Source organism: Calidris pugnax, unplaced genomic scaffold (assembly GCF_001431845.1).
Source record: "Calidris pugnax isolate Ruff unplaced genomic scaffold, ASM143184v1 scaffold38, whole genome shotgun sequence".
NCBI lineage: Eukaryota > Metazoa > Chordata > Aves > Charadriiformes > Scolopacidae > Calidris > Calidris pugnax.
Genome location: NW_015090995.1, coordinates 8,930,022 through 8,957,528, shown reverse-complemented (window position 1 = coordinate 8,957,528; position 27,507 = coordinate 8,930,022). Strand labels below are relative to the sequence as shown.

The following is a 27,507-nucleotide window of genomic DNA, read 5'->3' as shown; positions in this document are numbered from 1 at the left end:
TCCCCCGCCCGTTCAGGCGCGGTGGCACCCGCAGGAGGACCGGTCCCTTGCCCCCCGCCTCCCCGCACCGGGGCTGCGGTGGAGACCCCCGTGGGGCGGCCGGCTGCCCGGGAGGAGGAGGAGAAGGAGGAGGAGGAGGAAGAGGCGGCTGCCCGGCCCCCCCGCAGCCCCCCGGGTCGCGCAGCATCCTCGGGAGCGGGGCCGGGGAGCAGCGCTCCCGCACCTCCCTAATTAGGTCAGAGAATCCCTCACCCCGCTCCGCGCCGGCTGCTAATTGCGACCTCCCCACCCATCCAAGCAGGAGATGAGGCCCCCAGGCGCCCGCAGACCCCCTCCCGTTGGAGGGCCCGCAATTAGAGTGCGGTTTGGGTCACGCTCACGCTTTTTTTAGCAGAGAAGCGGAGCAAAAGGAGAAGGGCTGGGAAGGAGAAGGGCTCGGTGCCGTTTGCCCCCCGTTCTCCTCGGGTGAAAGTTAAAGCTGGCTGCCTTGGACCGCTTTGCGCTTATTCTTTGCTTGTGGCTTCCCCCCCCCTCAAAGAACAAGATGGAGAAGTTGGTGCTGGTTCTGTCCCATCTTGCCTGTTTTCTTCTGATAATCAGGAAAAGAAAAAAAAAACATTTAAGTAAATCAGGGGCAGTACAAAGATAGGCATTACTGCAAACTTTTAAAGTAATCTGGAAAAACCTGCTACAACCTTGTTTTTAGAGTAGGCCTATATATGATAACTGTAATAAGAGGATGTTTCAGAGGCTTAAAATAAAAATGGTCCTTCTGAAGCCTGTCCACATTCTGAGTGCCATTTTAGGAAAAGAAATAGCCAGAATATACACAGCGTTAATTTCGTTACATCTTCCTCACAGAGTTAAGCACAGTGTTTAACAACAAACCACTTTGTGTACTCACATTGGGGTAAGCAAGGCAAGTTGTGAGGTGTTTAATTTGGGTAAATCACAGAGAAAAGGCCATTACTGTCTCTTAAAAGCAGAGATAGCAGAGCTGTTGTAGCTCCACTCCTGTGTGTAGAGCTGTACCAAATCCAGTAGCAAGGAGGAAAACGATCTAATGGGGAATACTTTCAGCAAAAATTAATGTTGAGAGAGGATTTTGCCAGAGCAGCCCTTCAGCAGCCAGCAGTGAAGATACTGAGTATGAGTCCATGTATGCTGAAGCAGCTGCAGGCATCCTTATAGAAGTACAAAACCACTTTCTCAATATACACGTAACAAACCGTGTTTTCAGAGCAAGAAGAAATGGAATCAGTGTCCCAGTACAGAGCTGAAGTGGAGGTAATCACATTAGCTCTTCAATATCGCATCTCTCTCCAGTATCAAGTTGAAGGATTGTGGTTGGTCTGTTGGTTTTGTCAGGACTTGGAATAAAAGCGTTTTGGGTTTTTTTTTGTGGGTGGTTTTTTTTTTTTTTTGGAGTGTGGGGGTTTTTTTGGGGGGGTGGTGGTTTTTTTAAAATGTTATGAAGAATATTGTAAACATTTCAGAAATTTTCCAGTTGGAAACCTTTTATTTCACTTTGGTATTGCATGTTGGGGTGTGCCAGTTGTGAGCTGGGAAACAATGTGGAAACCTACGAGTGGAACACATGGTGGTTCTGAAACAAGCTCAGAATCCATGAACAGTGTTTCGAGCTGCTGCTTTTAGAGTATTTTTCTGCAGAAATGCTATTACAAAATACTGTGTTTGAGGGAAATAATGCATTTTGGAGGTTTTTTCATCGTAACTTTTTGAAGGATCTCTGACGGAAATGCAGGAATTCCGGCTCATGTGTGTAAACACTGTGCTCGTGTACCCACGACGCTTGCTCAGGCGTACTCTGAGGGTGGTTTTGCATGGCACACAAACATCTGCACACCCACACAGCCCAACCGTAAAGAATTTAAGCTGTGTAAAGAACATATGGCTGGTTTTACTTATCTTCAGCTCATTTGCCAGCCAAACCCTAGCAGTAATCAGAAGTTTTGTAATCATCTACCATGTGTATAAGCAAGACAGGTTCATTCTTTCTCTCCTTTCAGAACTAATCTATGTAAGAAGTAGCAATATTTTCTCCAGTTTCTAAAGTTTTGTGCAGGTAAACCTTTGGTCCCAGTACTTTGGAACTTTCAGACGTTTATATCTGCATTTACGTCTGCATTTAAACTTGCATTTAAATGATGGCATTGGAACTGGAGCATGGCACAAGCTGTAGTATTTGGGAGGCAATACATGTGGAATGGCCTAATGTCTTGCTGAATTTTGAACGCTTTAGAAGTCTAGATTTAGTATTATTAGCTTGCTTGGCAGATTTAGCAGAATAAAAAGATTAACCCCAAATGCAACCTGCAGCAAACAGTTGCACACCTTTATCTCCATCCTGCAAATAAAATGGCAAAAAAACCCTAAGGATCACTGATAAAAGATCCATCCTGGATCTTAGGGTTCTCTAGCAGTTATTTAACTTTATTTTCTATGAAATTAGTAACTGTCTAGCTATTCATTCCGGCTAAGAGCTAACTAGTTGTCCTTGCTCTTAGACCCAGTGATGTCCCAGCAGTGCAGTCACAGCTGTGCTCCAGGACATGAGTAGAAGGTTTTTGGGTGTGGAGCTTTCCTTCCATAGACACTGGTCATTCAGAAAGGATGTGGCTGTTGTTTGTAAACCTTTCTTGCCTTTCGTCTCCTTGTGTTGGGCTCTTAAACCCCAAGTTTAGGACTTGTCTGTGACTTCAAGGTCATCTGGTTGGAGTTGGTGAAATGATCCAGCCCCATGCCCGTGGCAGCCCTGCCAGCCCAGAGCATGGCAAGGGACCTCTCCTGCCAGCGGCATGGCTGGTGGGTCTGGTTGGGGTGGGTGTGGAGGAGCAGAGGGAGCTGCTGCACTTTTCCCTGGGGAGAGCTGGCCCTATGGAAGAAGGGAGATAGTTAGTACCAGTGTGTGTCCGTATGGCTGCATTGGTGCGGCTGTGAGGGTGAACAGATCTCTCTAGCTGTGCTGCAAATACACACAGACCCTAAAGAAGGGCCTGTGGGCACCAGGGGCGTACATCTTCAAGACAGAAAGCTGCCCAGCAGGGCCTGGTGTGCTCCTCTCTCTGGAGAATTTGGACAAGGAGGTTGTGCTTGGCGTGGCTGAGTCTTTCCTTCTGGCCTGTCTGCAGGTGTTTTATCTCACCACGTACAGGCTGTCAGGGAGCCCCTGAACGCCTCAGATGGGAGTTCCCAACATGATTGGTTTTAGGGAATATGCTTGGTGATGGTGGAAGCAACTGCTTGCTTTTAGGACACCCTGAGAAGTGCTGGGAGCGTGAACATCACTTGGGAACCTCTGAAATGGGAAATACCTTTGCCTGCTCCTGGGGTGTGTTGGAGAGCCCCAGACTGTGGGGGTGGGATTCAAGGTGGCCCCAGCAGCCCACAGGGGACCGTTAGAATCCCTTATCCTACCAGCTGCTCTCGCGGGTGCTGGGATATGTCTACATAATGTATGAAATATAATCAAAAGGATTGTTCCACAAAGTGATGTAAAGATGGCAGAGCACACGCTGAACAAACATGCCTAAAGATGTTGCTGAGCATAACGTCGCAGCCAGCTTCCCTCTTGGCTGATGGAATCACTATTTTATATTTATGTTCATTTGGGAGATCTATAAATATATTAAAAAAAACCCCAAACCCATAATCAGGCAGCTGAGTTTTACTAATCCAGAAATTCATTATTCAAGCATCTAAAAATACCTAGTCCTTGCTGAAAGTAGAGGATGATACTACAGGAGGAGAAGTGGCTGTTACCGGTGATGTCTCATTTACATGGAAAATTGTTGGTGCCTTATGATACGATTACAGCCAAGATTTCCCCTGCTCAAAACAACGTGTGGTTATTTAGTAAGTAGACAGATCAGAAAATATATAGGTGCCTAATGGTAACATTTCTTGTTAGCTTAATTGCCCCAGGCCAGAGGGGTTGGGAGGCTCTGATGTATCCAAACGGGCTTTGGAACATTGCAGTTCTCAAGACTTTCTTCATCTATGTCAGAGCAATGACAAGTAAATGTGAATTCAGATGCCCTAGTAACACTTGATAAAGCATGTTAGTGAAGGTGAAAAGTGACAGCCAAACCCAAAAATATTCTCAAGTTAGAAGAAAGAAAATTCACCACGATGTGGTTGGCGGTGGGAGGAGAAGTTTGCGGTACCGTGACTGTCCCCAGATGGAATCAGCAAATTCTGTTGTGTATGTGTGTTTTTAGGGTCGTTCAATAGAAGAAAAAGAAATTCCCTCTACGTAACTGTGACTCTCCTCATTGTGTCAGTATTAATTCTAACGGTGGGCCTAGCTGCTACAACAAGAACCCAAAATGTGACTGTTGGAGGTTATTACCCAGGGGTTATTGTAAGTATAGAACTCCTAGGTAGGTCTAGAAAACTTATTGCCTACAAAGTCCCTTGTGATGCTGCAAATGTTATAAAGGGTGATCTTGTCCTGAATATTATGCTCGGCTACTTCATTGCCATTTGATTTATTTATTTTATTATTATTATTATTATTTTGCACCTGCTGCTCATTCCCATGCAAAAATCCCATCCAAGTGGCAGCTTCCTCTGCACTTAGGTAAAAACATGCTTTTGAGACGGATAAATAGGTCTCATGTCGGTCAAAGCAACCTGAGAACTTCTTTGTTTGCATACATTGCATTAACCCCAGGCAGAAGTAAGGCAAGGAAGGTCTTTGGGTGCCAAGAACAGTTGAGAGACCAGGTCTTGAAACCCATGAACTCCTGGTCATAAAGTTCACTTGCAGAAGTCTTTCAACAATTTGGAGTCCCTGAATGCGGAGAAGCACGTGAGCAATAGCTGTGGCAGGTTGCCAGGGGAGCTTGCACGTCAAAGCAGATAGAACATCCATTTCTTCTTTTTTGTTATCAACAGATGAAAATGGGAAAGGACAATATTGTAGCTTCAAATGACTCAATTTAGAGAAAACCACTGGTGCCCAGCCTTCTTGCCAGCAGATGTATAACCTCCTGCAGAAGCGTAAGGGACAAGTACATCATGCCCCTCCCAGCATGAGCAGAGGTCTAACATGAGCTGGAAAGCAAGTCCTGGTCTGTTCCTGCACATGTCTGAGACATGGTCAAAAAGAAGCACAGAAAGGACTGAGCTGCAGACAAATTAGGTGTCTCAGGGGGTTGAGTGTAGCTGCAGCCCCCAGCAAGATGGTGTAACATCTGTGGAGTGCTCTGCATTTAGGTTTGGAGCCTCAAAGGTGGAGTCTTAAAGCCAGCCCAGATAACTAGGTGGGGACTTGTTCTTGCCTTATTGCGGTTTGATTTATTTGCCACACATTGCTGATCTCGGGGAAGTTTGTACTTCTCCATGGAGAAGCTCTTCTATGACTGAAGAAAGCCCTTTTACAGCCGTTAGTGTGGAATGTTGTTACAGACTGTGCTGGGCCTCTGGCTTGTCCCAGGAACTCCTGCATTTAGGCCTGATCTTTTTTTAAAGAGAAGTATAGAAGGAAGGTGTTGAGAAAGGTGTCAGGCTGGCTTCAAACTCTCCACGCTTAGCCCACACTCTGTCAGCCTGAGACGAACCTCGTGCTTCAGAGCAGGTCCTGCAGACTGATGCAGATGGGTAGAGCATGTTGTTCACGTCCTCTTGACATCTCCTGTGCTATTTATGCTCCTGGAACGTCAGCATTGCTTACACTTTTGTTGGACTCAGTCTACTCAAGGAATTAATGAATTCCTGGACTTGGGAAGGGTGTTGAGTTACTTTATTCAGAGGCACTCTGACAGTTTGTGTTTGTCACCGAATTTCCCCCCTCGGTGGGTTCATTAACCTGCTGTGTGGAAATGTGTGACAACATGGCCTGTCTCTGTGCACAGGAAAACATGTCAGTGTGAGGCTGGATGCTTCAGCAGGTGCTTAAAATAGCTGATGTTTTGTAACAAGCTGGGATTTCTCCCATTACCGTGGAAAAAGGGCTTGCTGTGGCGCCTGAGTATTCAGTGAGCTGTCCCCAGGTAGGTGGTTTCCACAGCCCTAAAGAAACAGGTCCTTGCAGGTCTTGCCATCCAGAACTTCACACGAATGTTAGGCCTGTGTGCATCTCCCTCAGGGGTTTCTGTGCACCATTAGTGGTGCACCACCATTAGTCATACCCCAAATACCCTGCATTGGTAAGGAAAAGATAGAGCCAGAAGTCTCTTTGTGTGGTGGGTGAACCAGATCCATGGATCCATCTCATGGCACAACAGATGTCTCATCACTGCCATGTCTAATGCACCGTTTTTTCCTCCTTTGACTTGTGTGTCTTGGCCAAACACCTCTTGTGCAAGGAGAAAACATGCAAAGAAGTGGCTGTCTGATGTGAGGGATTATCTTTCCAGGCCTCTGCTCTTGAGGAAGGACAGAAGTGAGCACTGAAGACCTTCCACGCATCAATGGGATTTTGTTTGCATGGGGTCTTGGGGGTTTGGTTTATTTTTTGCCTAAACAGTGCAGTTCCTTATTGACACAACTGGATGAGCTGAAGCAGAGGGTGCAATCACACGTCTTATAGTCAGGCTGCCTTCACCCTCCTCCATGACCCCCAACACCTTCTCAACTACATCTGTGAACAGCCTGGCTGTGCCCCTGTGGGAAATATCTTCACCCATGGCCAGATGACTGCCCGGGGCCTGGGGAGCCCAGAGTGTAACAGTGATGCTCAGCAGACAAGAGTAACAATTGGGTGCAGAGAGAAGCACCTTTGTAGAAGTGAAGCTTTGTGAGATACATGTGTCGTCTCCAAGTTATACCAGCTTCTGGTGTAACTGTGTAAACATCATCTGTGTAGCTGGATGACCTTTCTTAAACTTTGGCAAACCTCTTCTGTAACAGTTCCTTCTCAAGTGTGTTGGCCTGGGGCTTTACTCTGGAAAAGCATGTTCATGTTGTGTCCAATCCTTTTAGACAGGTGTCCCAGCAGATCATATCCACCAGCAAATAAGTGATGCAATCAATACAGATTGCTAAGATCTCTTTGTCCCATCCTTAGAAGAATGACTGGTTTTCCCATTAATGCAATGACAATTCCCATTAGTTGTTGAGAATCCACTGATTTATTAGGTCTTCACATGTTGGATATACAGACTTGCTCTAATTTCATCTCTTTGAATTATCTTAAATTGTCTTAAGATTTCACCTTCTGGTTTGAGGCTGCTCTGAAGCACCGCATGAACATTTCTCTTAAATATGTTTGACCAAGCTGAAAAGGCACAAAACATTTTTCTTGAGCATTTGCCTTAGGGATGTGTCGCCACATAATTTCCTTGCTGCTAAACACCATTACATTAAAATAATGCCTGGATCTATGTCACTGTTAATGCCTGGATCTCCCAGGTTTTAGCCTTGGAATTGAGCTGTAAAACTCCTGTTGCTTGGGGAAGATGAGGATTGTTGCTTGTCCAACCTCAGCAAAATAATAAGCCCAGAAGCACCAGCAGATAAGTGTGGGGCAGTTCAGCAGCGCCCTGGCTCTCTGCCCTGTCTGCCTGCTGCCCCAGTGTTAAGCAGTGCCTGGCTTCATTGCTGTGCTTCCCACCCACGGTAGTGTAGTTTGTCCCTGATGTGGGGACAATGGTCCCCGAGAGCTCAGAGTGCAAGGCCAGGAGCCAGGAAGTGGCAGCCTCATCGGCTGCTTTGCTTTAATCCCTGCTGTTTGAGCCAGCAGCCCTTGCTGCCCAAGGCACTGCACCAAATGTTACTGGGCTTAAGCAGAGCAGGGGAAGAGTTAAGCCCAACTTTTCATCATGTTTGTGTCTGCTAATCTCTGCACGTGCTGCTGTTTGTTAGTATCAGATTTATTATACCTTTGTTTTCTCTTCCTGGATCTTCAAGTATCGATTGCAGGTTAGTTGACTCATTCTTGAATCACTGCAGCTTTTCTTGTGCCTTATTCTGCTCCTAAGGACTTGGCCAGTTATTTGGCATTCTGACCTGGATCTTCACTGCCCCTTAGTCTGTTGAGTGGAATTGTACCTGCTTAATATGAGTAGTCCAACTGTAGGACTCTTCTGGCATTTCTCATTTTGCCGACCCATAGAGATGGAGTTGGATATGCTCTACACCAGTCAAAGACCTTTCTCGGTATGACACAGAAGTACTTCTGCATCTCCTCCTGTAGTCCCTGGCTGCTGGTTGAAGTCCCTGTTTCTGGCCTGGCTGAGGTGTGCTCTGTCCTAAAAACTTCTACTCAGTGTAGCTAAATAGCTTAAGGCTACGGAGAAAGGAGGTGGGAAATCGCACTCCTGGTTGACTTCACTGAGCTGAAATAAGAACAGTGTTGTCAGTTAGGCAGAAAGAAAAGATGCTTTTGCTGGAGTAGCTTATTCTGTTGGCTGGGCTGGCATGAGTTCTTCTGGTAGAAGACCCTGGTTGATGCATCCTCACCCCTGGAAATGAGGGAGGAACAGAAGATGGCAGAAAACTTCTAAATCTTCCCAAGTGTAATTCTCCCTTATTTCATACTTCACATCAAGAAACTCTCTGAGTTGAAAACTTAGGTGATTGCTCACACCCTTGGTGAGTTCCAAAAGACTGGTCCTGCAGATGCTAGTGATGTGGTCCTCCTAGGTTTGCATCTGGAGGCTTCTGAGTGTTTGTAGGGTTGTTTCAAGACAGCAATGTATATTCTCATCCACCAGCCATTTCTCAGCATCACTGGGGAGGGGCTGGAATTCAGACCTCATCCTTTTGGTTTCCACACATGCTTTTAGTGTCATATAAGGGATACGCTTGATAGTTCCTGCTAGTGAGAGACTCCACTGATTCCTTGCTGAAGGAAGAGTGCTCACACATCTGCAGTATGTTCTTTTGCTGCTTCTGGATTTTATTGTGTTCTGTCTGTATGTAAAACATGTTGGATATTGTACTGATCTAAATGCTAACCATATGTTGTTTTTCAGCTTGGTTTTGGGTCGTTTCTTGGAATAATTGGATCAAACTTGATAGAAAACAAAAGGCAAATGGTAAGTTCATTATAAAAACTTTTTTAAAAGAATGATAGTAACTCAAATTTTGTATGTAAAGAGTATTATTGCTTTTCCTACTCTTCCAGGGTAGTGTTACATACCTCTTGAGAACTAGAGATTATTTCTGGCAGCCCAGGAGAACAAGGCTGTTAAACCCTGATATTTTTAAATTAAAGGAAACAAAACGCTCAAGGAAGCACAAAAGTGACTCTCCACAGTCTCATTGAACTCAGTGGGATTTTTTTTTTAAAGGGCTTGAAATTGAGTGTTTGGAGTTTTCAGGGTAATCAGTGCTTCACGGTCTGTTCTAAGCAAAGGATAGAGAGGTGTAACAGCAGATGGTGTAACAGCCAGCCCGGAGACTGGAGGTGAAAGCCCACAAGGGCCCACCACAAAGTCCTTCCCGAGGACAGGGTGTTCAGAGCTCTCTGCTCTAGATACATCTAGAGAAAAAGTCACTTGAGATATCGACATGATGAAAAGCATGAAGCCTAGTATAATTGAAAAGCAACTGCCTCCTCCAGTGTTGCTGATTAATATTTGTGTTGCTGGTCCTTGTTTCCAAACATCTCTTCAGGTAGGAAGGAAAACCAAGAAACATTTGCATGTTGTAAGGCAGCAGCTGGGGACCTGAGAAGCACAGAAGATGCTGGCTAAGCCACCTGTGTGGACCACAGCACTCTCTGGTTCCCTCCTTGCACTGCAAGGAGGCTTTTGTGTGCTGGGACTGGGCAGCCACTGCCTGGGCAGGTCTCTGCTGTCTCTTCCCATGGGAGCAACGCTCAGAAGAGAGCAGGTGGGCAGTGAACATGCAGATAGTACAAACCAGATGAGACCAGCACTGCCGATACGATATGATCACAACTGAACTTGTGCTGGGAGTAGGAGAGGGTCTTTTGGTGCAGTGAGCACAGAGCTAGACCAGATTACCCCCTTTGGCAAGCACAGGAGACTTGTGTGGACTTGACTGGGTCTCTGATGGCCCCTAAACATGTCTTGCAGATGCGATTTAACAACCCCTTCATCTTCCTCTTTGTGACTTGAAGGCAGGGGCTGTAGTGCTTGGAGGGTGTCAGTAACAGGGCTTAGGGTGGGGGGAAGTCTTTTGGGAGAATTTAGCAAAAGGGGGTGGGTAGAGAGAGATCAGAAGAAGTTGGTACCCGATGTGGTGCAGGCAGGCTATCGAGCTCAGTCTTTCCTAGCCTGTTGGCTCTGCTTGCCTCACGTGACTGGCTTAGAGGTAGCGTGTGGGGAGGTACAGTCAAGCTCATGGAGTGCCCTGAGGGCACGCTGGCCTCTGCGTGGCTCTCCTTGAGTGCCTGCAGTTCCCCTCCTTGGTGGTTGCCCCATGCTCTGGCAGCAAGACCCCTCCAGCCTTTCTCAGATGAGGCTGCACAGGGCCAAGGGGGGATCATGCTGGCCCTGCAGCCTGTCCCACTAGCCCAGTGCTACTGCCTGATTTTGCGAGGCTGGAGCTGCCTCTGTGTGGGGGCTCAGGGATCAGATTAGCAGCGTGTGCTGCTGGCCAAGGCTAAGGCACGTTGCTCCAAGCTGCAGAGAGAGTTGTGAGAAAATGTTGTTTGTCCTAATCCAGAGGCTGGGCTGCCTTGTCCTTTGCTTTGGCACTAGCATGCTCCCTGCAGAGCAGGAGGGAGAGGGTGAGGCAGGCCCTGGAGAAGAGGAAAACTGCCTTTCCCACAGTCAGAGAAGGTGCAGGGCGGGTGGGTTTTCCAGTGGGTATTTTTTGTTGTTTTCACCCTGGCTCGCAAGAGCAGCGTGCCCTGTCCTTTCTGTCCCAGCAGGGTTTCCAAGCCTCTTGCTCATCATGTATTACCAGCGTGTCAGGGTCTGATTGAGCAATGCCAGTCCTGCCTTCGTCACAGGAATGCCCGTGAGTGACAGTGTGGCTCTGACTTGACTTGTTTGTTTATTCTGAAGAGCACTGGGGAGCCCATGTTTATTCTTTTCATCTCTTTATCATTTTGTGTCCTAAAAAACACACATGACCCAGCTTTGCAGGGATTGCGTCACTGCTGCCTCAACTGGCAGCTGGCGTGTGTCTCTGCTCTGACCACACAGAGGACATGCAGTAGCTGTCACTTATTGTCCCCATGCTTTAGTAGCATCTCCTCCTTGCCCAGGAGCACTTTACTCTGGCAGCTTTGTCCATTATATGTTTCCATAATATCACTGGCATTGCAGGATTTTTTTTTTTTAAATCTTCTGTGAGCTTCCCCAGTGTCCTAGTTTGCTAAAAGGCAGGCTTGGTGTGCTCATTACGCAGTTGCTCCTCAGTGGTGGCAAGAAGAGCTAAAAGCAATTTTTGCTGCTGTGTTCTTGTGTGTGTTTCTGCCCATAAGCTGTCTGGGGAGCGTGGGGAGTCGAGTGAGCCGGCGTGGCTGACGGGGAGAGCTAATCTGACGCAGTTCTCCACTTCTCTCCTGCCGACAGGAATAGACATCTCTTGTTTTTCCCACCCAAGGCTATTGGCTTTCATGCCATGTGTCTGCATTTCCCACATGTCAGAGTAAGGGAGAACTTTGGTGTCCCCAGGGAGGCCCAGCTGCCCACCAGCATTGCCAGCAGCTCTGACTTACACCCCAGCCGCCCGCTCAGCAGTTTTCAAGTGAGGAGTCAGCATGTTACGTGCCTTTGTGACAGTCATCCGTGCAATGGAAAAGTAATAACCAACAGCTTCACAGCCCATGTGTCGCTGGACTGTGGCCTAAAGAGAACCTCAGCCCATGACACTCCTGCGGCGTGGTTCCTGCATTGTCTGAACCCAGTTTGTCTTTTCTTGTCCAAATGCTACTCAGTGTGGCTGACTTCAGCAGGAGTTAGATGAGCAAAGACCAATCCCTAAAATTACACGGCCCTTAAGAGGGAATTCTGCTTGCTGCAGTAAGTCTTGTCAACCTCAGATCAAAAAATCTTGTTGGCAAATTGTAAGATTAGCTGAAAACCATGGGATTTTAAAAATGAATTTTTGTGGTTTTATTTGCTGTTTGATTTTCTTTATCATAAATTCTGAGTGTTTGGTTTTTCACGCTTTTCTTTCTCCAGCTGAGAGAGAGGAAACTGTGTGTAAATAAAGTGAGCAAACCCGTTTCTAACACCAGATCCTTATATCCTAGTAGGGCTGTTATGAAAGTATCATCATTAACCTTCTGTTATTTTAAATAACCACATTAGCAGCTCCTATCTGCAAGCAGGGGCAACCGATAAACACCATAATTGTGTATATTTGGTGTTTGGCTCACTTCCCATCTCCAGGGGTCATGCTATTTAGGGAGAATATCCTTTTCATGTATGTCTGAAACAAAGTACAGAGAAAAACTAAATGTGCTACAAAATAACCTAAGCCATAAAACCCATTTCTTCCACCGGGAATGTAAGAAGCTGTGCTTTCTCCCCTGCTGTGGTTTCACTGGTTGTGGTAGTGAAACAGCGTGATTGCTGTAGTGGGTGGTACAAGCTGTGAGCCAGATGTGGAGATGGTGTGGGTCTGAGTGGGGGCGAAATGCTGGTGTTTACACCTGACAGAAACAGGGTCTCAGCGTAGGACTTGATCCTGGAAAACCTGTCACCTGCTGCCATCTGCAAGTACTTTGTGGCACAGCATCTAATATTCCAGCAACAGCTTGTTACTAGTGACCATGACTTGTTTGTGTGGTCACTGGGCTCCCCGCTGAGGGAGGTTTAGGTAAAAACAGTGTGATTGATCTAAAAATCCTGAGATACTTTAGAAATATATATAGGATCCTTCTAGCTTCTGTTTGCCAAGGGGTTTGGCTTGTCTTTCTGAGAACTGAACCCTTGTGCAGTGGCAGAAACCAAGGTTTTTGAGCAAACTTAGTACTTGCAGCTTTAAAACAAGCATCCCTGTGCTAGGAGGCCTGAAGTTGCTGTCAGTCCTTGCCAAGCTAACTGTTATCTTTGTATTTGTACTATTGGTGATTTTTACTTTTGATCCAAGCTCCCAGGAGCAGCGTCACATTTGTACTTGCAGAGAAGCAGTTTTTAACAGCTGCCAGTGACTGACACTTGAAGGCTGTGATCGCTGGACTGGAAAAGCACCAGGGAAAAACCCACTAAAGCTTTCAGTCCTTTAAATGGAAATACTGATGTTCCCCAAGCTGCATCTTTGTAAACCTGTCTGTTTGAATGCTGCACTTGCCCTCCCTCCATAGCCATGTTGTCATCCCCCATGTGCTTTAGTGGGGGGGATTAGGATCAGTGTTGGGAGCTGTGTGTGTGATGAGCTGGTCTGGAGCCCACTGGCAGTGGCTGAGCTGCTGTTTAGGAGCAAGGAGAGGGGTCTTGTTGATACTCGTGCGTGGTTCCCCCAACTGAACATTGGCACTTTTGGCAGAGGTGGTGTTTAAAGTGGTGTAGTGGGGGCAGAGACTGTTTGTCATAGCTGGGTTGGGGTTTGAGTGTTTCTTGTTTACCTTCTGAATGCTTTTGCTCTAATTTTAAGAATGGGGAGGATGGGGCCAGTGGGAGAGCATCAGACCTGTTTGACTTGCCTATTGGAGCTGAAGGTGGAGATCTCTCTCCTTGCAGCTCCCCCAGGCTAGGAGGAGACCCCATGGCCTGTGCTTGCTGCAGTCCAGCACCGAGGAGCCCAGCCAGGCTGCTGTGAGGGTGTACAACACCTATGGCGTAGGCTGGTCACCTCTCTTCTGGTCTCATGGCTTTGTTCTTATGCCTGCATGAAAATGTTGTTTCCTGAAGGCGCAGTCCCACCAGAGGGGTTTGCACACAGCAGCCTCCTGTGCCCTCAAAGCCTGGGATGTGTTCGCAGGAGCCGTTCCCCACAGCGCTGCAGGGTGGGGAGAGAAGAACACCCCTCCTTTCTCACCAGGGAAGAGTTGAGGACAGCAGCAGCCAGAAGAGGAGGTGTATCCTCAGCCTAAGTTTAGCACTTCAGAGTCATGGAAGAACTTGCATTACAACATCGAGTCCCCAGAGAACCAGTCTGGCACAACACTGCTACTCCTGCCACCATGCAGGAGCAGACGCTCTCCTCTGAGATGCACATCCCATTGCCTTCAATGAGACCAGTCCGTGCCGCCTGGGCAAACATTTGGGTCATTGATTGCTTGAGGGCTTATTGACTGTGGTTTACGTATCCTTCTGGAGAGGGCACAAAACGCTTGATTGTGGAGAGGCAGATGATACTTCGCTTTGTTTTCCTTTCTCAGCTGGTTGCATCGATCGTCTTCATCAGCTTTGGCGTCATTGCTGCGTTCTGCTGTGCCATAGTAGACGGTGTCTTTGCTGCCAGACACATAGTAAGTGCTTCCAGGAAAACACAGGTCCTGCAATGCTTTGACTCTAGGAATACAGGTGATGGTGTCCATGATCCTGGATGAGGCCACATCAAACCCTGTAAATATATGTCACGTGCTGCATGCTGCTTTAAATTATAAACTTTAGAAAAATATATCAGTTCAAAAATATTTTGAAATTAGCAACAAGCCTTAAGATCTTAAAACTTTGCTTTAGGGTTTGGTGGGGGTTTTTTTATGTATGCTTTATGTGTTTACTGAGTCTCAGAACTGTAAGATGTCATGTGAACTACAGCTATTGCCAAGGGACAACATACGAGCAGTAACATCTATGGTATTTTAAATGTTAGCAGAGGTAGATCTTAATGCTGATTGAGCCGGGGGAGGTTGTGGTCGAATGAAGCCATTTGATACAAAGCTCATTAAAATGTTACAGAATAAACAGGAAGCACTTGCAGTAGGTTCTCAGTTTCCGTTTGATGACTTAAAAAAATACAAACTGCTGCTGTCCTGACCGATTGCTAGTACAGTGGGATGTACAGGAGCTTCAGTTATTAGTATAGAAAGAAAGAAACACAATTTCATGTCAACTTTTTAATTGAAATTTATAACTGCGAACATTTTTTTGTTTTGCAACTCTGCAGTTTGATGACTTTTTTTTTTTTTTTAAAATTTTTGGCAAAATGGGGTTTAAAAGGTTTATTTGGGATCAGAACAGGAAGGAATTTCAGAAGGTCAGAATTACCCATGAAGTGGAAGCTCCCCATGGCAGGTGGCAAAGCCAGCTCCCTTTTCCTGTCCCGGAGTGTCCCAGTGGTGGGAAGGCAGCTGGACGGCAGGATCTGCTGGCAGAGCAAAGGGCAGCTCTGCTCAGCTGCGTGAGAGGTCTCCGTCTGTCCGGGTGCCACCGACAAGTCTTGGCAGTCTCTGACCCCCCTTGTAAGGGCATGTGAAGCATTAGCTTTGATAAAATGGTGGAGCTCCTTCGATTCCTGACCCTGCCCGTGTAGGTCTGAGCCCCACAGACCTGCTGTGGGATTTTTAGCTGCTGACCTCATGGGTCAGGTGATGGCATGAGCTGGCACCTCCTCCTGGCTGGCCCCAGAGATGTCTGCGTGTTTGAGGCAGTCAGAGCTGAGCTGTTGGGGTGACAAGGGCTCTGGTTTCTGCCTTTTGATGAGCGGACTTGATTTTTGGCCTCGCTTCATCCCCTAACGGCCCAAAAATGTCACTGTCTTTCTGGAGAAGTGCTCCTGCCACACTAGCACATAGTGTTCCCCCTGTCGCCTGCTGCTGCCCAGCCTTCCCAAGCTTCGGATCAGACGCCCAGAGAGCAAGTCCAGCTGCTTCTGGGAAGGGCTCGCTGGTGCGGATACACACCCAGCGTTGCTGTCACTGAGGTTTTGCCCTGGGGACCAGGCTGCCCCAAAGTGAGACGTTAATGCATGTTTGCAGGCTGAGCCATTGGTAGTCCTCCAGAGCTTTCCCACAAGTCACTCAAGAGCCCAGAAAGACAAATTTTCCAACAGTTTAATGAGAAATTGTTATGATTCAGCATGAAGAACCCTCAGAAACTCGTCAGGCAGCCCTGGGGAGTGTCTGGGGGGGATGAATCATTCTGTTCAGGGTGGCTGCCCTCACCCAAGCTCGACTTAAGAGCCTGCTCCTCCCGTGCAAAAAATACCTGCCTCCAAGGACCAGGGTTAGACATCACCTGGGGCTCGGGGGGCTACCCTGGGTGGGGATGTTGCAGAACAGCCACAGTATTGAGCAGCTGATGCGAGAGCAGGGTCTCTCTAAAGCCTGGCCCCTTTCCTCACACCAGCTCACTCATTTTAATTTTGCTGCAATGCTAAGCCTGGTGCTTTTTTGTCGGCAGGATCTGAGACCGCTGTATGCAGGGCGATGTCAGTACTACTCCAAGAGCACGACCCCACCAGAGGTGAGAGCAGGTTTGGCTGTGCTGTCTCTATGAAGGAGCTGGCTTCATGGTGCAGGTGGAGGAACCTGCTGCTAGGCTGCTGCTCTGGTGTCCTGGAGGTCTGCAAAGAGAGGAGGGGGTGGGAGGCTGGGCCTGGGGTGGGAGCAAGGTGCCAGAAGCCTGTTTGGGACAGATGTTCCTGCCACATACTGATACTGTGTGTGGACACCTTTGGCTGTCTTTGCTGTACACTGAGAGTCTCTGAGATTTCCTCACAAGTTTCCAAGTAGTTTTGAATAACCGCTGTATTCCAAATTAAAATGCCTGCTTGAGATGCAAAGTGCTACACAGTGGCATTGGTGGGGACCATTCTCTTTTCAGCCCAAAGACCACCCACGTGAATTTGGGTGTTACTGCCCGCAGGCGGACAACGAACCGCTACAGTCAGTTTTTCATCAATATGAGAGTCTTGCTCTCGGTTTGTATCATCCTATCGAGAGCTCTTTGCTCTGAGCTGCTGTGTGGTGAGGAGTGTTAGTTCAGCAAGGTCATGGTTGCTTGTCAGAGCTGCACAACGCCCTTCCTAGGCAGGCATGTGCTTATCTATGACTTCCCTGTGGTGAAAGGAAACGCTGGTCTGTTCTAATCTAGTGCGTCTTTATTCCAGTATAGCTGCGTGCTTTGTAGGAGCTGTGCTGCAAAATAAGGAAAGAAAAATCAGCCTGGGGCTAGTCTGGAAATCAGTGCAAAATCTACATGTAGGGTAGGCCAAATAGCAGCAAAAACCGTGGTTGGTGATTGTGTCCTTATGTTCCTCATCCATTTTTTTCTGGATTCACACAGGCAATCTGTCACCCACAGCGCCGTGCACCCTGCACGCCGAAAATAAAGACCAACACCTGCTTCTGCTGTGACCTGTACAACTGTGGAAAGTGAGTAAGCTAAAAATACCATTCCCAGCCGTGGGAAGGACGAGGAGTGGTCATGCTGGTTTACAGGTGTCTGAAGGGCCAGGACAGGGCAGGAGCAAAGTATCAGTTAATGACATCTGCTGTGGGAATGTATCTTAAGCTGTGGCTGCTACCCAAAGGACTCCCAGGCAAAATGTGATCAATTAGAGGGGTGTGTGAAATAATACACTAAAGCAGTCCCAGCTATGGGTAAGCATGCTCCAGGCCAGCCCGGCTGGAAAAATGAAGAGGGCAGGAGTTTCCATTACTTTCATTCTTGGTGCCTTCCCCAGTTTTCCCTAGTGAGTGTCCCTCGTCCTGACACCTTCCTTCTCTGTTGGCACTGCTTGTTCCCTGGGTTTTATTTTGTTTTAGAAGATTGAAGATGTAAAAACTGGGACACTGTTCTTCCTCACCTTGTCACAATTTCATTCTCCACCCTGCTAACAGGGAGGAGCGTTCACAGGCCGATGCCACCTGCCTGTTCATAGATCAGCATCCTCTCTGCCCAGTGCATATCTTTCATGGCCACGAGAGGTTGGAAGATGTACCAGCACTGTGCAAAGATGAGTCAGAGGGGTGGTCACCAATCGAAAACCACTGCATAGTGATCACACCAGCATTAGATCTGGCTACTGTGCCTAAGCCAACTTAATTTACAGCGTGAGCTGCTCACACCATTTGCAGTGTCTAATGTGTGTCAGAAAGCAGTTAATAAATTGATTTTTTTAGTACTGGCTCTTGCCTAGGGCTGTTTCAGGCTTAGCGTTTCTCACAGTACTTAGTTGGGCTGGTCCCCACTTAAGTCATTGGCTGTGGTGGAGGAAGATCAAAAACTGTTGTTGGGAGAGGGTGGTTCTGCATGCTGGGAAGGGTAATCCCTGGTCTCTGTAGGACTTTGTTTCTGTGGATGCCACTGCAGAGGGATGAAGCTCACACTTCCCTTTGACAGTTTATAGAACATGATCCCCTTTTACTAGCTGAAGAGTGATACACATAGAAGCAATTGGAATAGAAAAACTTGTAACTTTTCTTTATTATTTTTTCTTCTTCCCCAGTCAGGCTGGTTCACAGTCCTGCCTCTGACCCATTTTCCCATCTCTGATATAAGCTACCATCTCTGTCTTGCTTAGTACCACGCAAGTGTTGTGCACTGAGAAGGTGCTGGTTCTTTTGGGATCTCAGTAAGAACGGCACGGGCACTCAAGGCTGGTTAGCTCACCTATTATGTAAAGGATGGAAATCATAGAGAAATTGACAGGAATCTGGGATCCCTCCTGGTGCCGGGAGCCCTGTGGCAGCATCAGGGCCCCTTGCCATGGATAAGTACATGCTGTACTTATCTGTACAATGCTGAATGTTCTCAGTGGTACATCAAAGCTTGCTGAGAGCTCTACACTCTCAAACATCTCCATAGGAACAAGCTCTTGCAAACAGTACCTACAGGTCTTATTGTTAAAGGCGGTCATGGTATGTGCTGAGGTTATACAGAGGTCATGCAGGCTAACACACAGGCTTTTACAACCTGTGGTTACGCTCTGCCTCCGTTCTGCTTGAAATCCCTGTCTCCTTGTTGCAGTGTCTTCTGCAGTGGCCTGCTACAACAAGATACGGAAAAAAGGAAAAGAAGAAACCGAAATTGTGTAATAAGAATTGTGAAAGGGGGCAGGTTCCTGCAGGCCTTGTGGAGTCTCCTGGGGAGCTGAGCCTGGATCTCCAGCTGCTTGGCTGGAGCTTGTTCTTCCCCGTTCCCTCACAACTCCTGTGCAGTTTGAGCCTAACCCCCCCATATGTGAGCCTGGAGACAAGTCATTTGTAAGACCTTAGTATTGTTTGTCCCCGATAAATATGTTTTCTTAAGGGAAACTTGCTGTAGCCCACTACATCTGGTAAGCTGTGCTGAAGGCCAGCTTGTTCCCCCAAGCTGCAGTCAGAGAGAAGTCATTACTGAAGAATCCTGCATACAAGACTCCAGGCCATGTGTTACAGGAGCTGCTCTTCCCTTTCCAAAATAATGACCTAAGTGGGTTCAACTGAGTTTTCTCCATCTCTTTTCTGCATGTGGAAAAGCTTAAAAATGTGAGCAGAAAGACCTCTCTCTGCCAGGGTCCCGGGGGTCCTGCCAGCCCATGCCATAGCAGAGCTGCGAAGGGCAGGCAGCTGGAGCAGAGCAGCTGAGTTGGGTGAGCTTTGTGGCCAACCCCTGTGGTGTCAGGAGGCCAGCTGTGCCCTCTCGTGCCTGTCCTACCCAGCTGCTTGTGTGCCTGTGAGGAGCAGCTGGCCCTGCCCTGGGGGGCAGCTGCTGCTCCTCAGGGCACAGGCTGATTTCCCTGGGTAATTCCAAGACCAGTCTGTCCTTGGGAAGCCTCCAGCATCTCTGTGGGGATTTCAGATGATAGAAATAAGAGGCAGATCCAAACTCAACGTCATTTGAGTATTTACAAGCCTTGCAGGACTTGTTTGTTTCACAACAGATCGACGTTTCACAACACATCTGCCATTGCCATGCAGGGAGATGTCAGATGGCCCAAGCATGGGATCTAGCAGGCTTTATCCCCACTTCCTCAGTAGTTAGGTCCAGGCTTGTCATTAAATTGCAGAATGCATTTTACTGCCCAACAGAAGTGCTTAGGTTTTATGATGTGTGGTTCTGTGTTTTTATCATTGTTGGGTTTTTTTCTAATGTAGCAGGGTGGAGATTTCTGGAGGCTACTATGAATACATTGATGTCAGCAGCTGCCAGGACATCATCCACCTTTACCACTTGCTTTGGTCGGCAACGATTCTGAACATAGTGGGGCTCTTCCTGGGGATCATTACAGCAGCGATACTTGGAGGCTTCAAAGATATGGTAAGATGGTACTGATTTCTCTGTGCATTAAATGAAACAAATCAGGCCAATTGCCTTTTAAAAAGAATCATGAAAGCAGCTATTGGCATTTCAGTGCAAATGATCTATGCATTACTGCCATCGGTCTGGAAAGAAGGGCATGAGGTAACTGTGAGGAGAAAGTGGAAATGATTCACCCTTCTGATCTGGTGTCACCAGCTGCACACAACTAGAAAAGACGAACAGAATTAGGAGATTGTATTTTCAAAAGGAACCTTCTCAGAGGTGTTGACAATACTAAGATGAATACGTAAAAGCTCCTTCTTAAAAATTGGTCTTTCTTTTCATAACATTGACCTTCTACAAGGACATGTGTGGTGGTTGATTGTGAATTGTTGATTTTTGTAGCAGCAGTAGGGTTCTGAGCTTTACAGACTGTTGAAACACCCCTGTCAGGCTGAAATTCTCCACCTGGTTTCTTTGTGGTGCAGAATCTGAGGCAGTGAACTGATGACCAAAACCAGGTGAAAGATTTCAAGCTTCAGATAATGAAAAAAATGCTGTCCTGACAACGTGAGCTTTGAAATACCCTCACTTAACTAGGCTGCCTGTTGCCTTCCATACAGTTTTGTTATGCAGAGGACAAATCAATGGGGAGAAATGAATGCTCAACAGATAAATTTGGGGTTTTTTTCAGTCTCTTGTGACTCCTTCAGAATAATGCAAAAGGAGACACCCAGGAAAAAAAAAGCATTTGTTGTTCTGGCAATGTGTTTTTCTTACAAACAAATTTTGGACCCGGCATTAAGGGTGCCTTATTTCAGAACTCTGAACTTGCCTACACTCACCGAGATCTTCCCAAACAAAACAGGAGACACACTCCCAGCTGTGCATTGTGGCCTTTTGAGATTTGATGCACACCAGACAGCCTGTAAAACCTCTGCAAAAAAAAAAAAAAAAACAAAACCAAGATGTGTAGAAGTGTCTGTGAACAGCAGTACCAGAGGAGTTGAAATATGCTGATCTCAAAATGCGCTGAAAAGCAGAGTAATGCAAATTAATGGGCTCTTTTTCCTCCTTGCGAGGATGTGATCCGAACGTTGTGTTGTCAGAGTGCTGGTGTGCGCTGGGCTGTTGCCAGCTCGTGCTGTGGAACCTGAGAGGAAACAAGGGGTGGCAGAGGAGTGAAATGACCTCGGGACTCACCTGCTGTCTGAGAGGGGACCAGACTGCCAGCTGCTGACTTGGCAGAGTCGAGCTCTGAAGACACACAGTGCTCCTATAGATCATTTCTGCTTTCCTTCAGCTGTCAGCTTTCTGTGACTTGGTTAGCAGCCTGAGAGTCTCTCTTTTTTTTTTTTTGTTTTCACAGACTCCTTCCCTCCCCACTCTGAACTGTACGGTTGAAAACGCACACCCTTCGGTCTCCTACTACTCAAGGCCACAAGTGACATCTTACAACACCTACTACCACAGCACTCCTCACCTGCCTCCCTACTCTGCGTACGACTTCCAGGTAGGGAGCGTTACAGGATGTTTTCTTGTTTCACAGCAAGGTTAAATCCAGCCGGTCTGCAGGATCTGTCTTCTCATCATTCGCACAGTTTAATTTTCCTGTTCCTGCCGAGAATACCAGATCTTTCCTACTAGGCATTGGTCCTTGGCTGTGCTCCCTCTTGTTCATGCAGTGTTTTCCTGAAAGCTGTCTTTGAAGAGCAGACGACAGAGCCTGCTGCCTGCCTGCCCCGTCCTTCACTGCTAGAGGCCACATTACAGATGGGCATTGCCTCTGAGGGGAGAGGCAAAGCCAGGTGTTCAGGTGCTGGTTTTTATTAGGCCAACTGCTATGTCTGAGGGAAACAGATGAGCTTTTGGAAACAAGCTGTTTCAGCTCCTGAAGTCACATACTGACTGAAAAGCTGCTCTGTTGTGGTTTTTTTCCACACACTTCAGCTGGTCTAAAAATGGTCCCTGCAAACATCACCTCTGCTGTATTGCATCCCTTCCTCTTCTGAATTATGGAGCTGTGCTGTTGGAAATGCTGAATTCATGTGAACCTTGCTGTCAGCATCAGCTTTTACTTGTCGAAGCATATGAGGACACTTCCTCCTCAGCTCTTCTGTCAGGTGGATGTTAACACAGTGGTGATGTTAACACGTTTCCATACATTTTCTTTGCAACCATCAGGGCTGGAAACTTTTTTTTATTAACAAGAGCTTAAGGTTTTGGATATCCGCTAAGAGGTGTGCTCTGTGATGGCCACCATTTCCCTCCTCAGAGCTATGCATTAGAGGCAATATGAGTCTAAACCTTTCTGGTTTTACTGCTGGTGCCACTAGACAACATCGTCGTCAGGGCTTCCTAGAAATATTTGAATACTTAATCAGAATTTCTAGGACTTATTTGTACAGACCTGTGACTCATTTATGAGGTTAATGCATCCTGAGGCAGTCGCTAGTGTTGTATAACTTTTTACAGTTACAAAAATGCCAACTTTAGTGCATACCAAACCAAGCTCTGCTATAAAGTCCTCTTCTCAGCTGCTTGTCTGGTACAAAGCGCTGTCTAACTGGGGGATTGTCTGTACGGCAGCTACAGCACCAGCAGGGAGCTCAGCACAGGTGGGTCTGCCCCAGCTTTCAGCTAGAAGTACTGCTGGGGCTCTGCTGACGCTGACAGCCCCACCAGGCTGGTGGCAGTCTCTGGGTGTCACTGCTGTGAGCACAGGGCATGGCTTAGGAGCCAGCTCAAAGGCTGGGCATCAGTTGAGGTGGTCTAAATTTAAAATAGCCAAGTCTCTCTTTCAAATGCAATTCCAGGTCTGAGGCTTGCTGGTCATCCAGGGAACTGGAGGGCCTACATGAAAGCATTGGCTGTAGAGGCCCTCTCTTGCCTTGAGCCCTGCTCTGACCCCAGCAGTGTCCGTACCACCCTGACACTTTCTCCCCTGCCGTCCTACAGCACAGGCAGCCAGCCCAGCCTCGCTGTTCAAATCCCTTTTGAAGGCTGGGCTTCCTCTGATGCAAGAGTTGGCCAAGTCACCACTGCTTCCCACTCATCCCACACATTTTTCACAGGAAAAGAAAAAAAAAAAGCCACTCCAGAATTTCTAAGGAAGCCTTGGCCCCTGCAAGAGCCTGGCTTTCACACACAGCTTTAAAATGGCAGACCCATCTTCCCAGCTGTATTTGCTAACGAGTGTTGGCACTATGTCACCATGACAGTGCTTTTCCAAAGGTCTTTGCAGTCTGGGGACTCCCACTCATAGGGCTTTAGGTCAGCTGAGGTGTGGTGGAAGAGCTGTTGTGTTGTTTGAAATGGGAATGGTTCCTGTGGCTTTTTGTGAGGTCCTCGATGAGCAGGGTGGGCTTTGGTGGCCTATACATCTGCTTAGCCGTCACAGAATGCTGTTAGGGGAGTGACACAAAAAAGATGCTGTTTGAAAACAACCCGCTATTACCTTGGAGGGTGTCATCCCTCCATCCAGTGAAGCAGAATCACATGGCCACCTCCCTCCTCGTCCGTGGTGACCGCTGCCTGCAGCCCGGCCTCGCTGTCCCCGGCATGCTCCCGTGCCCCTTACAGCACGGTGCAAATCCTCCTTCTGTTCCTCCCTCTGCCGGGGCCTCCAGTGCTGTATCATGTGAGGCTTTAAACCCAAGGTCTTTTTGATAACAAAGGTATTTTGGAGAGTACAAATTATCTTTGGGCAGGCATAAATTTTGTTTCTCCACCTTTTCAAGCTTTTCACTTAACTGAAGGAATAAATTATTTTGTTATCATTCATTTTGGGGTAATTTTTTATTTGTGATGAAGAAAAAAAGTAGTGTAAAAAGGGATTATCTGCAGCCTGTTCATTGTTGCTAACAGCTGATGTGTGAAACCCAAGATCTGAGAGAGAGACTCATCAGTTTACAGGTGTCCACCTCTGGGAAATGCAGCAGGTACACAAAAGTGAAGAAAGAGAATTTTTATATTTTTTTTTTTAAATGCCTCCTTCAGTTTCTGGTCTCAGGAGTTTCCTTATGCAAAGCTGTTACTTACAGGCTGTGGTTACCTTGAACGCAACAAGTTATTTGAATGCTTATTTGAATGTAGGTATGTTTTGCAGAAGCGAGCCTTGAAATGTTAATCTTGCTCTGCTTGGTAATGAAGTATCGCTTTGCCAGGGCCCTTTGCATTAAGAAGTGGCTACATTACAGCCTTCTTGCTGTCTCCCTGCAGCATTCCAGTGTGTTTCCAGCCTCCACTCCTTCTGGCCTCTCCGATGACCCCCAGTCAGTGTCACCATCTCCCAGCTATATGTGGTCCTCCAACGCGCCGCCTCGTTACTCGCCACCGTATTTTCCACCTTTTGAAAAGCCACCACCTTATACACCGTAAAGAAAGTGGGAAAGAAGAAGAAAAGACTTGCCATTGAAATAATTGTGAACATTTTGTATTTATATTTTACTGTGGGAGGGAGCTGGAGGATAGATACAGAAGATAATTGCAAAAACAAATACTAGATTGGAATGTTCTTTCTTGCGAGACTTATTTCAGGGGTTTAACAACAGATATGAGGAAAGGGACAAACTGCTGATGTTTTGCAGTGTCAGTGAGTAGCAGGTGACCTAAATTCCAGCCTCCTTGTTTTACCACGAGGTTCATGTAGTCCTTGGTTTTTAATAAAGCGATACAACACAGATGATAGATTCTGGTTTGCCTTACTCCATCTTGTGCCAAGCTGAAGTAAGGGTAGCCAAGATCGATAGTTGCCGGAGAGTATCAGCCTGTTTAAGGTGAGGGTGCTTGACTTGACGCTTGTTTTGTTTGGTTTTGGGGCTCCAGTTGTTGGGATTTTGGGGGGCCGCAGAACCTAGCTCATATCACTTGTTGGTTACACTGGAAAAATCTTGGGGGAACCACGACAGTGTCTCAAACTTAACACTAATTAAAAACAGTAACGTCATAGGATGTTTTCATTTATGTCTAGCAAAACCATTGGAATATTGCTTTTTTTGAGGGGAAAAGCTTTAATAGGCAAGCTGTTTTTATTTCAGGATGCTTCTTAAGATAGAAGGTGAAATGCAGTTGTCTCTCTCTGAATTTTGTGTAAGTAACGCTGAAGTCAAACAGTTTGGGTGGTTGCACTGCCTAAATCTTCCTTGTATTCCTATAAAGAACATCAGGAACTGTCCACAAGTCACTGAAACAGTGCAGTGAAAGCATTTTAATTTTTTTTTTCCTTCTGTTTGGGAATTTTTTTTAAGCTTGTACTTACAACTTTTTTAATGGGCTAAATCAACACCCTGAATAAGCACTGTTTTAGTAGCTGTATTATGGGCCGCACATAAGGAATACCCACTCCCAGTTCTCCACAATATAAGTCTCACGTGGCTAAAATTCAACACCCTGTAATATAGGATGAAACTGATAGGAATTTGCAATTATTGTTGTGACTTTCATTTAATCTTCAGCTGATGACTGTGCTGATTGATCTAGACTCCAACAGATTTTGCATGCATCCTGCATAACTAAAGAAGGTCAGCTTTGTTGTGTGACACACTGTTCTGTAAAGTGTGGTTCTACTCCAGGAAGTGATTTCAGATGACAGCGTTCAGATCTGAGCTGCTCAACCTGAGCGTTCTCAACTGCTTACTTCAGGGATAAAAATAAGGTACTGACATTTTACTCCTTATTTCCTAAAGATTTAATTTCCTTGGCATCAGATTGTTGACACTAATCCTCAGTTGTCTACCTTAACTTTCAACTGATGCAGACAAAAAAGGTACCTAAAAGCTAAATCTGGCTTTCAGAATCTAAAAGTGGAATACATGCTGGGGAAAAAAAAATCCAGTTGGATTTTAAACTGTGGCATCTCTCTACTTTTAATCTAAAAAAAAAAAAGAAATACTTTCAAAATGGAAAACAAACACTGAAGTCTCTGATCTCACTTTTCAAAGTACACCCACACTTTTTAATGCTGTTTTTAATCCTATGCATTTGCAAAGCCTTTAGGCTAGGCTATGTGTTCACCGTATCATTTCCACTGTCAAATACTAATCAGTATATTAATAAGCTAAAGGATGATTCTGTTTGTCTAGAAGCAAGCATAACTTTTCTCCAGTAACAAAGAAAAATAAATGGCTGGAGAAAGGAGTACAACTCGGGATTTAAAGCAGTAGTGTACGCAGAACATATCCCGGTGACATTTTGCTTTACTATAGATTGTTGAAGTGCAGCTCCTGTAAATTTGCGTACTGGAAATAAATGTTTATACTAGGGCTCCATCCACTTTATATTACATTTTCCTGAATTAAATCATGATGAAGAGATCATGGGCAATTTCAAAATATACATTACTTCTGATAAAATTTCCCACAAAACTAGAATCAGAAGGGCACATTCATTTAATATCGGAGTACATTTTATTGCTGCATCTTTGAAATAAAAGCTAACAGTCCTGTCCCACTTGTGACAAACATACCCTACCATTTGTGCCTGTCAACTAAACAGGGGTAGAAGGACTACAAGATGCTACAGGACAGGACTAAGAAACTCATGAAGAGAACATAGCTTAGTGGCAGAGAAACAATTAGGAAATTGTTTTTTATTGGGTTTGAGTTGACAAATACTAAACTTAGGAAATTGTCGAGATTCTCATTTTTTTGTAAGGAGTATTTAAGCAAAAATTACATTGCTGCTTTAAATTCACTACAAGAGGAAAAGTCGATTTTCACATTTAAAAAATTACTGATGGAATTTTCTGTTGCATTACCTGTTTCCTCTGCTTGAGTAAAACTAAGCTTTTAATGTAAATGCAACATTCTGCACTGTATTCATCATTTTTTATGAGAATGTTAAAATTGTGACTCATATGTACCCTTTTATTACTTTACCAAAGTTAAATAAAATTGTGTGACTTTTGTAAACATTTATAAATTGCATTTTATATTTTAGCAACTTTCCTATTTTGCAGGCATCTTTAATGCTAGTTGAGGAATTCTACCATAATAGCATCATGCATTTTAAAAAAAAGAAAAAACCCAAACCAAAAAAAAGAAAAACTCCAACAAAACTGAATTTGCTATATTGGAAATTGGTGTTTCTACCAGGATTAGCCAGAGACACCTTTTTTGAGTTCTGTTTTTAAACACTCCAGATGCCCCCACACTTCATAATTCTGCAGTTGTACCCATATAACAGCGTGGCCCGACTTCAGTCACTGCAAAGTCATTACAGCTGATTTTTTTCCATAACACAGAGGCGAATAATCCATCCAGTGCAGTGTCAGTGTCTCCTTTGCTTACTTTCATATTTACTGTATTAGTTTGGGCCTAATTCTGTCCTGATGATGTCAGCTACTCTTTGATGTTAGCAGAAGTAGGTGGAAGCCCTAAGTCAAGAAGATAAAGGCATCTAAAACATCATTTGATATGTTACTTATTAAATTGAATTCCTTACTGGTAATAAGTTTATATAAAGGAACTAATTTCCTCCATATTAGCCACAGTTCACCAAC

At 46.0% G+C, this 27,507-nt stretch overlaps 1 protein-coding gene across 1 annotated transcript; it reads left to right on the top strand.

The window, feature by feature from the left end:
* Positions 1-2,819: 2,819 nt before the first annotated feature.
* TMEM255A (transmembrane protein 255A) lies at positions 2,820-26,923 on the top strand. Its single transcript, XM_014954920.1, has 9 exons — positions 2,820-2,826; positions 4,203-4,384; positions 8,943-9,005; positions 14,216-14,305; positions 16,182-16,244; positions 17,067-17,155; positions 19,862-20,024; positions 21,376-21,519; positions 24,228-26,923. Exons 1-9 carry the CDS (start codon positions 2,820-2,822, stop codon positions 24,384-24,386), a joined length of 960 nt encoding a protein of 319 aa, XP_014810406.1. The 3' UTR covers positions 24,387-26,923.
* Positions 26,924-27,507: the final 584 nt, after the last annotated feature.